This window comes from Phocoena sinus, chromosome 11 (genome assembly GCF_008692025.1).
Source record: "Phocoena sinus isolate mPhoSin1 chromosome 11, mPhoSin1.pri, whole genome shotgun sequence".
Classification (NCBI taxonomy): domain Eukaryota; kingdom Metazoa; phylum Chordata; class Mammalia; order Artiodactyla; family Phocoenidae; genus Phocoena; species Phocoena sinus.
Genome location: NC_045773.1, coordinates 208,628 through 221,963, shown reverse-complemented (window position 1 = coordinate 221,963; position 13,336 = coordinate 208,628). Strand labels below are relative to the sequence as shown.

Below are 13,336 nucleotides of genomic sequence, written 5' to 3'. Positions count from 1 at the left end.
AGGCACCCCTGCTGCCAGCCTGACTTACAAATTGGCTGACGTACGGGGACCCCGTGGCACCCCCCTCCCCGGTTAAAACTGTTAATGCGGCCCAACGCAGGCCACCACGTTGAAACCGGCCCTCGGAGTCGAACCTGGTCTCGCGAGGCCTCCTGAGTGAAGGGGGTGCCCGCTGCTGTCCACTTGACCGACCGCCCAGCTCCGTTCTTAAACCTGGCAGAGACAAACTGCCTCGCAGTGGTGACCGCAGCTGTAAAGCTGGGGTCCCGTGCTGTGGGCCCCACGCCCAGCATCTAGTCTGGTCGGGACACTGACCGCACCCAGGCAGCAGCCGGTAAGCGCTGTGCCCTGCGGATCTGGCCAGCACGCACTTCAACACTCCAGGCGTGTCGACCTTCGCTTCTCCCAGGCGGGCCGCAGCCGCAGGCTCCCTGCAGGTCGGGCCTTTGCCGCACCTTCCGCGGGGCTGACGCTACACGATGGCCGCCCCTCTACAGACTCATGGGACACCTTCCCTGAGACACCCGAACACTCACAGAGGAGACCCCCCGGAGAGGATGGGCTGCCACCGTCCTCGCAGAACAAGCCGCCCCTTGCTCAGACCCCTAAGACCCTCTGCTCACCGGGAGCAGCTCACCCTGACGTGCGAACACAGCCCAGCACCTGTGCGGATTCTGGAGGTGACCGTCTTCACGTGCAAAGTTTACTCCTGCCCATTTAGGCCATACTTGTCGAGCAGCCTGCCTCGAAGGGGCCCCTCCAACAAGAGGCTCCATTAGAGCCGGCAGGCACCCCCGTCGGGCCCCAGAGACACCTCCACTGAAGAGAACCCTCAAGAGCCTCCGGGGTCCCTGGACCACTGAGAGCTTTAAGCTGACGCCAGAAACTTCCCCCGGACTGCGCCGTCCACCAGCTGAGCCACGACGCAGGTACACACCCTGCTCTCCTGGGAAGGGGGCCCTCGCAGACCTGCTGGGACCCTCGCAGCCCGGCTGCCCGTGGGCCTTGGGAGGCACAGTGACCAAGGAGGGCAGCCTCAATACGGGACGGGGAGCCAACCCTGGGCCTCTGGCACATCCCACCCACAGGGGGCGGCCTCCCTGTCCTGAGTCAGATGCCACAGACCAGAGGAGGTGACCCCCAAACCTGGGCTCCTGGGAGCCCCCGAGATCAACTGGGTGGGCCCAGTGGGGTCTGTGCACTTCGTGGGTGTCACGGTGGCGCTCGGCGGAGGTCACCACCCTCCCGTCCTGACCGGATGTCCCTGGTGCAGGACCTGAGCCACCCAGCGGTCGGCACAGGTGCCTAACCTCCACGCAGCGCCTCAGCACCGGCTGCCCGGCTCTGTGCCTTTTAGACGCCTGGGCCACGGCCGAAGGGCCGTCTCGTTTAGGGAGGGAACTCTGGGAACCCCGCCTTCCGGACACTCCAAACACACAGGGCGACAGATGCGTCTGCCTGCACTAAGGCCACAGGCCTGCCGGGACCCTCGTCCTTCCACTTCTCAGGGGGACAGCCACCCCCCCAACCCCCCTCGCCCGAGGCCAGCGCTGGGCCGAGCGGCCCTCCCGCAGCTCCGGCTCAGTTCCAAGGCAGCAAGAGGAGCCCCTGGCGTCAGCACTGCCGCAGGTACCGGCGAACATGGACTCGCCCCCGGGGGGAGGCACACCCACACCGGCCCCTCAATCGCCTTTACTGGCCACCAAGGGGTCCCTGTAAGTTCTGCGTCCCGTCAAGAGCCCACTCCCTGGAGGTCCCGGTCAGCACCGGGCGTCCAGGGTCAATGGGGCGCAAGGCCGTGCGCGGCTGTGGCATGGGGGGAGCAGAGGCCCCGAGTGGCCTCCACTCCGCGCCTGAGGGTAAGCAGCCCTTCATATCCAGGGGGCAGCGGGCAGCAGGCTTGGGCGCCCACCCCAGCCGGCTCATCCTGCGCCCAGCGCTGCCCTGAAGGCCCTCCCTGGCTGTGAGTGCACGTGAGTGCTCAACGCGGCCAGTGCCGTGTGCTCAGCTGCCCCCCACCCCGGGGCAGGAGGTGATGCACAGGCTGACCTCACCCACGTGTCACCCAGTGCAGCCTCAGCTTCTTCCCTCAGCTCTCACCCCTCGCCTCTGCCCTCTAGCCGCCCGCCTGCCCTCCCAGCCTCTCAGGCCACCCTGCATCTTTGCTAAGGCGTGACCCCTGCAGGACCCGCCCTCCCTCCCCTTACGCCCACCCACACTCGGGGCCCGGGGCTTCTGACCCCTCTGCAGACCAGCTCAGCGTCCGCGGATGGCCAGCCTGAACTCTCACGGCGCGCGACGCAGAGCGCAGACGCACGACACAGTGGGGCTTCCTCCCGCCTGAGAGGCGCCCTCTGACCTGTGGCCTGTGTGGCCTGCAGGGGCCTGGGGGGCAGGGCAGCCGCATGAGGGGCAGCCGCTGTCGCTGAGGAGGACGCAGGCTCGGAGACTCGAAAGACAGTGTGTTAATCTAACTACAGAAAAAAGTACACGCACAGCAAAAAACCACCAAAACCAACGTCAAAAGATAAATGGAAAAACGGGAAACATATTTACAACCCGTATCACAATGGAAAGGCCAATTTCCTTAACATGTAAAGAGCCCCGAAGTATCGATACAAAAACAAAAACCACTCCTCAGACATGCGGACAAAGGCCATATCCAAAGATACTCAACCTCACTCACTCCTGATGAGAAATGCAAATCCCACTACAGCGAACACCGCTGGCGGTCCCAGTGACGGCCTCCGGGGATCCCGGCCTCTGAATCACGACCCCCAGGGTGAGCTGACCTCAGGGGCTCGACGCGTCCAGTAGCCGGCAAAGATGCTGCTCCGGGGACCCACCTTGCTAGCAGATGGTCTCCTTCTCCGACCCCACACCTGGATGAAGCTGCCGTGCTGGACACGCCCAAGGGGAAGGGATGAAGGCCTCAGCACGCTGACCCTCGGCTGCAGCATCACGACACCTGAAGCCGAAACCCAGCTCTGCCGACTGCTGTCCCACAGCAGCCGTGGGGCACAGAGGCTTAAGCTCTGAGCCCCGCAACGGCTAACTCCCTGGGGCAGAGACCACAGCGTACAGTGCATGATCCATTGCCAGGTGGTGAAAGACCACAGAGGCTGAAGGTACACCCTTAAGGGAGGTGGGAGCAGCCCCACATCTAGCATGCTTGCGGACGCCTATGCCCTCTGACCCAGCAGCTCTGCCTGCAGCAATCCGTCTCACTCCTTCACCCAGACGTGTAAAGAACGTGGCGCTGTCAGCAGTGCTGCTCTAAGTTGTTACGGGCTGACTTGTGTGCCCCTCCCCAATCCCCAGCATCTCAGAATGGGACTGTATTTGGAGACAGGAAGCTGGAAGTGGGGGGGTGGCCCACATCCAATAGGCCCTTATAGTCAGAGGAGACTCAGACAGACAGAGGAACGACCACGTGAGGACACGGGGAGGAGACGGCCGTCTACACGCCAAGGAGAGAGGCCCTGCTGACGCCTGGATCTCAGACATCCAGCCTCCAGGACAGGAGAATAAACGTCTGTTGTTTAAAGCACCCCACCTGTGGTACTTTGTTACAGGAGCCCGAGCAAACTAACATAGTTGTGAAACTTAAACAAACATCAGAGGAAAAAAGGTGAATAAACTCTGGTGTGTCTGCCTGAAGGGATACTGAACGACCATTAAAAAAAAGGAAGCTCTTGGTACTTCCCTGGTGGTCCAGTGGTAAAGAATCCGCTTTCCATTGCAGGGGACGCAGGTTCCATCCCTGGTCAGGGAACTAAGAAGCCACATGCCGCAGAGCTTGTGAGCCTCAACTAGAGAGCCCACGCCCTCTGGAGCCCGCGTGCCACAACTAGAGAAAACCCGCACGCCACAGCTAGACAGAAGCCCGTGTGCTGCAACTGAGACCCAACACAGCCAAAAAGAAAGAAAATTAAAAAATAAATCTTTTTTAAAAAAGGAAGCTCTTAACATATCTACAAAGAATAGCCTCTGAGATACACTGTAAAGTGAAAAAAGCAAAACACACAACAGTTTGTATGTGCCGTCACATGCGTAGAAGGGTGAGAGGAATGCAGAGGCAGACGAGAAGGTGCAGGTCCTGGCTGCCCTGGAGAAGCGAGAGCCTGGGGACAGGCAAGGAGCACGTCCTGTCCCTGTGCACATGCTGACCTTTCGGGCACGTGAATGCTTTACTTTTCCAGAAAAACAAATGTATTAAAAAAAAAAAGTGCAGCCTCTGGGCTCCCGGAGTCTCACTCAACCGAGGAGGTAGAGGCAACGCCCCAGGAAGTGATGTTGGGGGCGGCGTCCCAGGAAAGGCTCCGAGGGACACGGGAGGGGGAAGAGGAGGCCCAGGTGAGGCCGCGGAGCAGTAGGACCCACCCCTCGGACCATGACTTAAGCCAGCTGATCACGCTGTTCCATCCCCTCTGCCCACATGTGGCTTTCACCTGGGATGTGCCTCCCATCTGGCCGGGGAGAGGCTGGGGAGTTAGTCCCCAGGTAAGTTTCCTTGCACTTAAGGAGGAACGAGAACACGGTCTGCTTTTCTCCCTCTGGACACGACACGCCTCTAGGACAAAGCTGACCTGTGGAGGCTGACTAGCAGGATTTGGGAAGATGCCGGGTCCCCGGACACATCGTTGGCCGGTGGTGACACCACTTTCCAACCCCAGAATCGCCCTATCCTGGAAACCTCGTTTTGGGAGATGACATAGTTTCTTCCTACTTACCCCACTGTAAGTCGGGTTTTCTGGTACCTGTGGCTGCAACCATCCTGATACAGCCAGGTGAGTTCAGGAGGTTCAGATGCATTTTAGGAGGTTGGGTTTTATCCCAGAGGCAGTAGGCAAGTGCACAGAGATTTAAAACTTGGGGAGAGATGCATCGTGGGGGCTGCTTGGCCGGGCCCTGCCCCCAGGCATGGGAAAGAAACACTAGAACAGGTATCTCTAATTCTTATCTGAGTTGCAGCTTTTGTGTAAGTTCTTAAACATCAGCACAGAACTACCTGTGATGGAGTATCGATGAGAATAAGAACGTCGGCCACAAACCCTCGTGGGCGAGACCCAAGTCCAAGGCCCCGGCACCGCATGTCACAGCCCTCCTGGGAGCCCAACCTGGGCAGTTCTCCCTCAGCTCTGGTTTAAGAGGAGAAAACCAGGAACACAGGGCGGCCTGTGCCAGTGACAAAGGTCAGACGCAAACCCAGCTGGTTCTGCTCTGGAGTCTGGGCTCCAAGCCAGACAGTATTCTGTTACCTGCCGCTCGAAGCGCAACCTATAAACCAGCATGTGCAGGGGACTTATATGTCTGTATATCTACAGACAAGTACGTATATGTATCAATCAATGTGTGTATAAATACGCACATGTACGTGACCTACACACGTGTGTCCGTATGTATCAGTGAGCACATGTGCGTGTGCAGGGGATACATGCTCAGGGGTGTTATACTGAACACACAATGAAATAGGCTTTTTGAAAATCGCGGCACAGAGAACAGACTTCAGGGAGACAGAGTCAGGAGGGTGGCGAGGAGGCTGGCGGCCTTCAGGTGGAAGAGGGAATTCCTGGGGGAGGTCTGCGGCATGTGAACTTCTGGCACGCGGAAGCCAGGCCCCAAGGTGCTCTGGAGGCTACAGCGGTGTGACTCCCCACGGGGTAAAGAAGGATATGGGGCCGCAGGGCACCAGGTCACTGGAGGAAGGAGAGGGCTGAGGGGGTCTGGGGATCACAGAGACCAAACGGGGGCCTGGGGCTGGGTCACACCAGGGCAGGGACTCTGGCGTGACACATAGCCACGCTGGGGTCTGAGCAGGTCTGGGAGTAACCTGGAAAGGCAGCTGGCCGTCACCAGTGCTGTGACGCTACGAGGAACTGGACTGCATGGGCTGGAAGGGTCACTGAGGACCCCAGGTGGCAAGGGAGGGGCAGGCAGGTAGTGGAGTGAAGTGGGTGCAGACCGAGGGACGGTGGGGACCGTGGACACCGAGACGGCAGTGACCACTAACTGTGGCTGTGAGGGAATGTGGGTCCAATGTTGGAAGAGTTGCCAGATTTTCAAGGGAAAAGAGGAACTTGAATTTTTATGTGACATCTCTTGATTTTTAAGTGCTGGTCTTAAAAATTTTAAAGCACCAGCCTTACAGCTAAGTGGCAGACTGGGACTCAAACCCTGACTGGTTCCAAATCAGTGAGGGGCAGGCCTAAGTTCCCTGGGCACCGAGTGCCCGCAGCAAGAGGGGCAGAGGCTGCCGTTCCTCCCGGCTCACCATTCCAGACAGTCCGTGTTCTCAGCTCCTTGCCAACCAGCAGCGACGACCTGGCCGCTAACGGCTTCAAGTATTCTCAGGTACCATGCTCTTCCAGGGAGGACTTCTATCGATCGTGCTGATGAAGGAATGGGGCTTTTGATACTCAAAGAACAAGAAAGGGATGCTGGGCTTCCCTGGTGGCGCAGTGGTTGAGAGTCCGCCTGCCGATGCAGGGAACACGGGTTCGTGCCCCGGTCCGGGAAGATCCCACATGCCGCGGAGCGGCTGGGCCCGTGAGCCATGGCCGCTGAGCCTGCGCGTCCGGAGCCTGTGCTCCGCAACGGGAGAGGCCACAGCAGTGAAAGGCCCGCGTACCACAAAAAAACAAACAAAAAAAAGGGATGGTACACTGGTAGCTTTGTTGTCTGATGGGTTACTCCCAGTTCCTCACGCTATGGGGCTCTGTTAGGGTGTAAATCAAGGGGCCTGCCTCCTTCACAGGGCGACGACGAGAGAAGCCAAGCTACCGAGCAGAGAACGTCGTCCCTCGGGAAGCACTAACTGGGACAGGAGTGGACCCTCGACAGCAGGGTCAATACTTGGAGACTGACGTGGATATTGACCAAGAAGTCTCTCTCCTCTTCTTTTTTGTTTAGAAAAGATTTTAAAAATATTTTCTAACTGAGATGATTATGCTGACACTTGTTTCTCATTCCACATCATCTTCGGCCAAGCTCTGAGCACTTAACAATTCTCCAGCTGTTGGGAGCTTAGTCAGAAGCATCTGGAACACTGGGGGTGGAAGAGTTTACCGCAGCACTTGCAGTAACTGCTGTGGCCGTCCACACACAGCAACTGCGTTAGTCAGATGGTCCGCACCCTTCTCATATTCACCTTGAGCTAGTAACTCTTTACTAAGCTGTATTTCTTTGAGGAAGAATTTCTGAATGGCTTCAGCATCTTTAAGGTCAGGTAACTTGGAAAGTGCAGCTCTCTCCTTGGCAAGCTTCTGTTTCTTTCTTTGTTCTCGCAGCCTGTTCCTGAAGTTGGGGTCACTCTGCCTCTTGCAGTCGAAGCAAATGCGGGACCCGCACAGGCGGGCGGCAATGGCGCTGTTCTGGCCCTCCATCTCCTCTTCAATGAGGAGTGGGGTCGGCGGCGGTGGGGTCCGTGATGAAGCAGCTGGCCCAGAACCCTCTGAGCGGACTGCGCCGCTCTGTCCCGACGCCCACAGTGAGGGACGCGGAAAGCTTTTTTTTTTTAAGAGCACACTTACAAAGGATTGACTGCCAAGGGCCACCCTCCCCTCTAAGTACAGAATCTTGCGTGAAAATGAAACGGAGCTGACAGATGAAGAGCCAGTAACCTGATACCATTTAAGCACCTGGATCACGCCAGGCCTGAAATCCAGCCCCTCAGATATTTCAATTATATGAGCTAATAATTGTCTCTTAAAGCTTAACCTGGGTTAAAGTTAGTCTCTGATGTCAGTAACTAAAAGAATCTTGCCCAAATTTTAGAAAAATGGTATTTGAGAAGGTCCTGCCCCTTGCCCCCAAGCTGGACACAATGTGTACCTGCCTACTCCCTAGGCTGACACTAGACAGTACCCCACCCCCACCACCCCCATTTAGTCCCCTCTTACCTGGAAATAGTTCAAAAGGATGCCTGCCCCAGACAGTCCCAGGCCTGCAAACAGGAAGGGCACTGTCACCTGGAGGCCAATGGACAAGGTGGTCTCCCTGCTGAGCTCAGGCCCCAGGGGTTTAGGGGCCACCCTTTGGCTCTCAGGGACACTCAGCAGTCCATCTTCCGAGGCTTCAGGGAGTCTTCCTGTGCTGAGGCCGTGCAGCAGGCCCAGCTCCTCTGGCCTCCGCTGTCGGGTCTCCGTCCCGTCCATCTGAGTACAGCTGAGCCCCTGGCAGCCTTAACCTGGGAGACATAAAGCAACAAGGGTTGTAGGGCAGAGTTCCTGACCCCCATGGGGCTGACAGCCTGCAGGTTTTCACGCTCTTCTGTCCAGCAGAGGCTGCATCATTCTGTCTAATCCACAGCCCTTCCCTTGGAGCCTGCTCCACACGGCCTCCTGGAACCCGGATTTACAACAGTTTTTAATTTAATACGGGGAAAGTACATACAGAAGTGAACATTAAATATATATGAAGTGGAGTCAGCAAAACTGGAGGTATTAGGACTTCTGAAAATTCTTTCCTCCATAAAAGCAACAAGAAAACTAAAACTGTCAGAATCTTCTTTTTCAGAACTATGGATATTAATCAAAGGCTTGCAGCAACATATTTCTTCAAGAAAAGATGCTGAATCTCAGCATAAACGGCCACAGAATGATGCCCACGACGTCTGTAATGTTTGAACTTGCCTTCGTCCCATCTCCTGCTCTCCAGCTCTGCAGCAGCCTTAAACACCAACTGCCTGGGAAGATGAGAATGGGCCAGAGCTTTCTCAAAGCCTCGTTCCCAAAGAACTGTCACTATTGGACATCAGGAAGCTCACCAGAAGACGCCAGCTGCAGACTCTGTATTTCACCTGACTTGTGGTTTGCTTCGTATAAAAAGCCTTTTCCCTTTTTGGCTGCCTGAGGCAGTGGATAATAGTTGGGGTTAACAACACACTAGCCAAAAAGCCTAAAAGGAAAAGCCGTGGAATGAGATGCCTACTTGGGTTTTGAAAAGGTCCCATACGATCCCAGGACACTAGAAGGCCACTGGCATTGGGCTGTGCATATGCTCAGGAAATACCCGAGGAGACCCAAGCTCTCACCTCTGACTGATCTGGAGGCTCAGTACGAGCAGGAAGTGAAGGCTAAGGTAGGGCTACCAACTACCCGAGTGAGGGTTGAAGGGATGCCCTGACATGCACACTGGGCCCCTTTGGCAAGGACTGGGAGACCCGTCGGCACCAGGCATGGCGTTCAAGGAAACCTCCATCAATCACTAAGCAGAGGCTTCGGTGGCACATACAAGAGAGAAAACAGACTGAAGAATTAGTTCGGACAAGTCATGAAACAAACAACATCTACAGTAAGCAGCAATAACAAACAACCCTGAGAAGAAGAGGGGAGAAACTGATTTCCAGAGGTGCCACATTATTTTATTTTAAATGTCCAGACTAACTAGACAAAAGCTTTAAATCAGCTATTTAAAATATGTTCAGCCTTTCTGCTCGCGGACGCCGCCGAGTAAGCATCGTTGACGTCTCCTCCCCCCTCCACTGCCGTCATGTCTAAGTCAGAGTCACCCAAAGAGCCCGAACAGCTGCGGAAGCTCTTCATCGGAGGTTTGAGCTTTGAAATGACCGACGAGAGTCTGAGGAGCCACTGTGAGCAGCGGGGAGCGCTCACAGACTGTGTGGTAACGAGGGATCCAAACACCAAGCGCTCCAGGGGCTTCGGGTTTGTCACATACGCCACTGTGGAGGAGGCGGGTGCGGCCACGAATGCAAGGCCACACGAGGTGGATGGAAGAGTTGTGGAACCAAAGAGGGCCGTCTCAAGAGAAGATTCTCAAAGACCTGGTGCCCACTTAACTGTGAAAAAGATTTTTGTCGGTGGCATTGAAGAAGACACTGACGAACATCACCTAAGAGATTATTTTGAACAGTATGGGAAAACTGAAGTGATTGAAATCATGACTGATTGAGGCAATGGCAAAAAGAGAGGCTTTGCTTTCGTAACCTTTGATGACCATGACTCTGTACACAAGACAGTCATTCGGAAATACCACACTGTGAAGGGCCACAACCGTGAAGTAAGGAAAGCCCTATCTAAGCAAGAGATGGCTAGTGCCTCATCCAGCCAAAGAGGTGGAAGTGGTTCTGGAAACTTTGGTGGCGGTCATGGAGGGGGGTTTGGTGGGAATGACAACTTTGGTCATGGAGGAGACTTCAGCGGCCGAGGTGGCTTTGGTGGCAGCCGTGGTGGTGGTGGATATGGTGGCAGTGGGGATGGCTATAATGGATTTGGTAATGATGGAAGCAATTCTGGAGGTGGTGGAAGCCACAATGATTTCGGCAGTTACAACAATCAATCTTAAAACTTTGGACCCGTGAAAGGAGGAAACTTCGGAGGCAGAAGTTCTGGCCCCTAGGGCGGTGGAGGCCAATAGTTTGCCAAACCCCGAAACCAAGGTGGCTGTGGTGGTTCCAGCAGCAGCAGTAGCTATGGCAGTGGCAGAAGGTTCTGATTACTGCCAGGAAACAAAGCTTAGCAGGAGACGAGAGCCAGAGAAGTGACAGGGAAGCTACGGGTTACAACAGATCTGTGAACTCAGCCAAGCACAGTGGTGGCAGGGCCTAGCTGCTACAAAGAAGACATGTTTTACACAATACTCATGTGTATGGGCAAAAAAGCTCGAGGACTGTATTTGTGACTAACTGTATAACAGGTTATTTTAGTTTCTGTTCCGTGGAAAGTGTAAAGCATTCCAACACAGGGTTTTAACGTAGATTTTTTTTTTTGCGCCCATGCTGTTATTGCTATAAGTGTAATAGTCTGATCGTGACGCTGAATAAATGTGTCTTTTAAAAATAAAGAAAAAAATAAATAAAATACATAAAATATGTTCAAAGAACTTAAGGAACCATGTCTAAAGAAGGAAAGCATGACCCATCGTGTACAGGCATCCTCGGTAAGATTAACAGCTCTTTCTCATCAGACATCATGGAGCCAGAAGAACTCGAGAAGCCACACCATGTTGAGAGTTCTATGGGCAGCAAAATTATCCTTCAAAAATGAAGGTGAAAATGATTTCCTGATAAACCAAAAGAGAGAATTTGTCACTAGCACATCTGCCCTAGGGGAAATACCAAAGGGAGACTTTGAGGCTAAAATGAAAGGACCCAGACAGCTGGTTGTCCACATGAAGAAATAAAGAGCATTAGCAAGGGTAACTAATAGGCATGTTTTACAAAATAGTGTAAGCGTTATTTTTTTGTTAGTAACTCTTTTCTTGTATCTGATTTAAAGACAATTGCATAATGCAGTAGTTATAAATCAGTGTTGATGGGCACACAATGTAGAAGGATGCAACTTGTATGACAGTAAGGCCACAAAAGGGTGGGCACAGAGCTATATACGAACAAAGTTTGTATATACTAGTAAATTAAGTTGCTATTGAGTTAAAAATAACTATATATATTATATATATATCTTATAAATATCTCATATATATAAATACAATGATAAAGGTTAGGGCACACTAGAAAATACATGAGATCTAGTGCAAAAGAAGGCAGTAATGGAGAATAAACGAACAGAAAGAACCGTAAGACATAGAAAACAAAGCACTCCAACCCAGCAACGGCTTGTATTATCAAGTACACATGGAACATTCTCCAGAATGGACCACACATCTGGGAGAAAACAAGTCTCAAATTTAAAAGGACTGAAATCATACAAAGTATGTTCTCCAACCACAATGGAATGAAATTAGAAACAAATAACAGAAGAAAATTTGGGAAATTACAAATACGTGCAAATTAAAAAACATGCTCAAATAACTGATGGGTCAAAGAAGAACACACAAAAGAAATCAGAAAATTATTTGAGAGAAATAAAAATACAACATACCAAAACTTATGGAATGCTGGGAAGACAGTGTTTAGAGGGAAATTTGTATATGTAAGTACCAAGGTTAAAAAAGAAGAGCTCAAATAAATAATCTTTCACCTTGAGAAAAATAATGAAGAAGAGCAGAATCACCACCATCCCCCTGAAAAAATAGTAGGAAGTAATAAAGATTAGAGTGATAATAAGTGGAACAAAGAATAGAAAAACAATAGGGAAAACCAACAAATACAAAGGTTGGGTCTCTGGAGAGATTGAAAAAATTGACAAACCTTTAGCTGACCAAGAAAAAAAGAGAAAAGACTCAAATACTTAAGAGGGGACATTACTTCCAAACTTATAAATTTGAAAATAATTATGAGGGAATACTATGAACGACTGTATGCCAACAAATTAGAAAACCTAGATGAAATGGACAAATTCCTCGCAACGCCCAAACTAACTCAAGAAAAAAACATTCTTTTTAACTAAAAGACCTACAACAAGAGATTGAATTAGTAATAAAAATATTCTTATAAAGAAAAGTCCAAGGTCAGACGACTTCAGTAGTGAATATAAAGCATGCAGGTTGGAAAGGAAGTAAAACTACCTCCATTTAGAGATGGCATGATCTTGTACATAGAAAATCCTAAAGGATACAGACACACACACACACACACACACACACACACACAACTATTACAGCTAATCAGCAAGTACAGCAAGGTTGTAGGATACAAAATTGATACAAAAAAGTTAAGTTTTATTTCTATACACTAGCGATGAACAATCCCCAAATTAAGAAGACAGTAGTACCTGCAATAATATCAAAAAGCATAAAATACTTAAGAACACATTTCACAAAAGGAGTTTAAAACTTTTACCTTGAAAACTGCAAAACATTGTTGAAAGAAAGTTTGACAAAGCTAACAAATGGAAAGAGATTCCATGCTGTTCACGTGTTGAACCCATGGCGGCACTCTTCAAACCGATGTACAGATTCAGTGCAATCCCTGTCCAAACTCCAGTGGCCTACTTTGGAGAAAATGACATGGTGATCCTGAAATTCATATGGAAACGCAAGGGACCCAGAATCCTAAACAAACTTGGGGGAAAGAACGAAGTTGGAGAACACGCACTTTAGCATTTCAAAACTTAACTATGAAGGTAGAGTAATCAAGACCATGTAGTCCTGGGGTAAGACTAGAAATACCGATCAATGAAACAGAACTGGGAGTCCGTAGACAAACCCGTGCATCTACAGTCAACTGATTTTCAACAAGGATGCCCACACTATTGAAGGTGCAAAGAACAGTCCTTTCAACAAATGGTGCTGAGATGACAGGACATCCACATGCACAGGAACGAATTTGGTTCCTTACCTCAAATCATATACAAAAACTAACTCAGAACGGGTCAGAGACCTAACCTAAGAGCTAAAACTATAAAACACATAGAAAAAAACATAGGTGAAAACACAGTGACCTTGGATTAGGCTTCAGTTCCTTAGATGTGACATC

The 13,336-nt window shown here is 51.7% G+C and overlaps 1 protein-coding gene and 2 pseudogenes across 2 annotated transcripts in view; 1 reads left to right on the top strand and 2 right to left on the bottom strand.

The window, feature by feature from the left end:
• The window catches only part of SLC41A3 (solute carrier family 41 member 3), a 66,824-nt gene that overhangs the window by 49,428 nt on the left and 4,060 nt on the right, over positions 1–13,336 (bottom strand). For both annotated transcript variants that reach the window (XM_032649134.1, XM_032649136.1), the window contains exon 2: positions 7,902–8,188. In XM_032649134.1, the coding sequence (XP_032505025.1) occupies positions 7,902–8,156 (255 nt within the window). In that variant the 5' untranslated portion in view covers positions 8,157–8,188. The remainder of the gene's footprint in view (positions 1–7,901; positions 8,189–13,336) is intronic.
• LOC116762308 lies at positions 6,708–7,385 on the bottom strand (annotated as a pseudogene).
• On the top strand, positions 9,481–10,831 carry LOC116762307 (annotated as a pseudogene).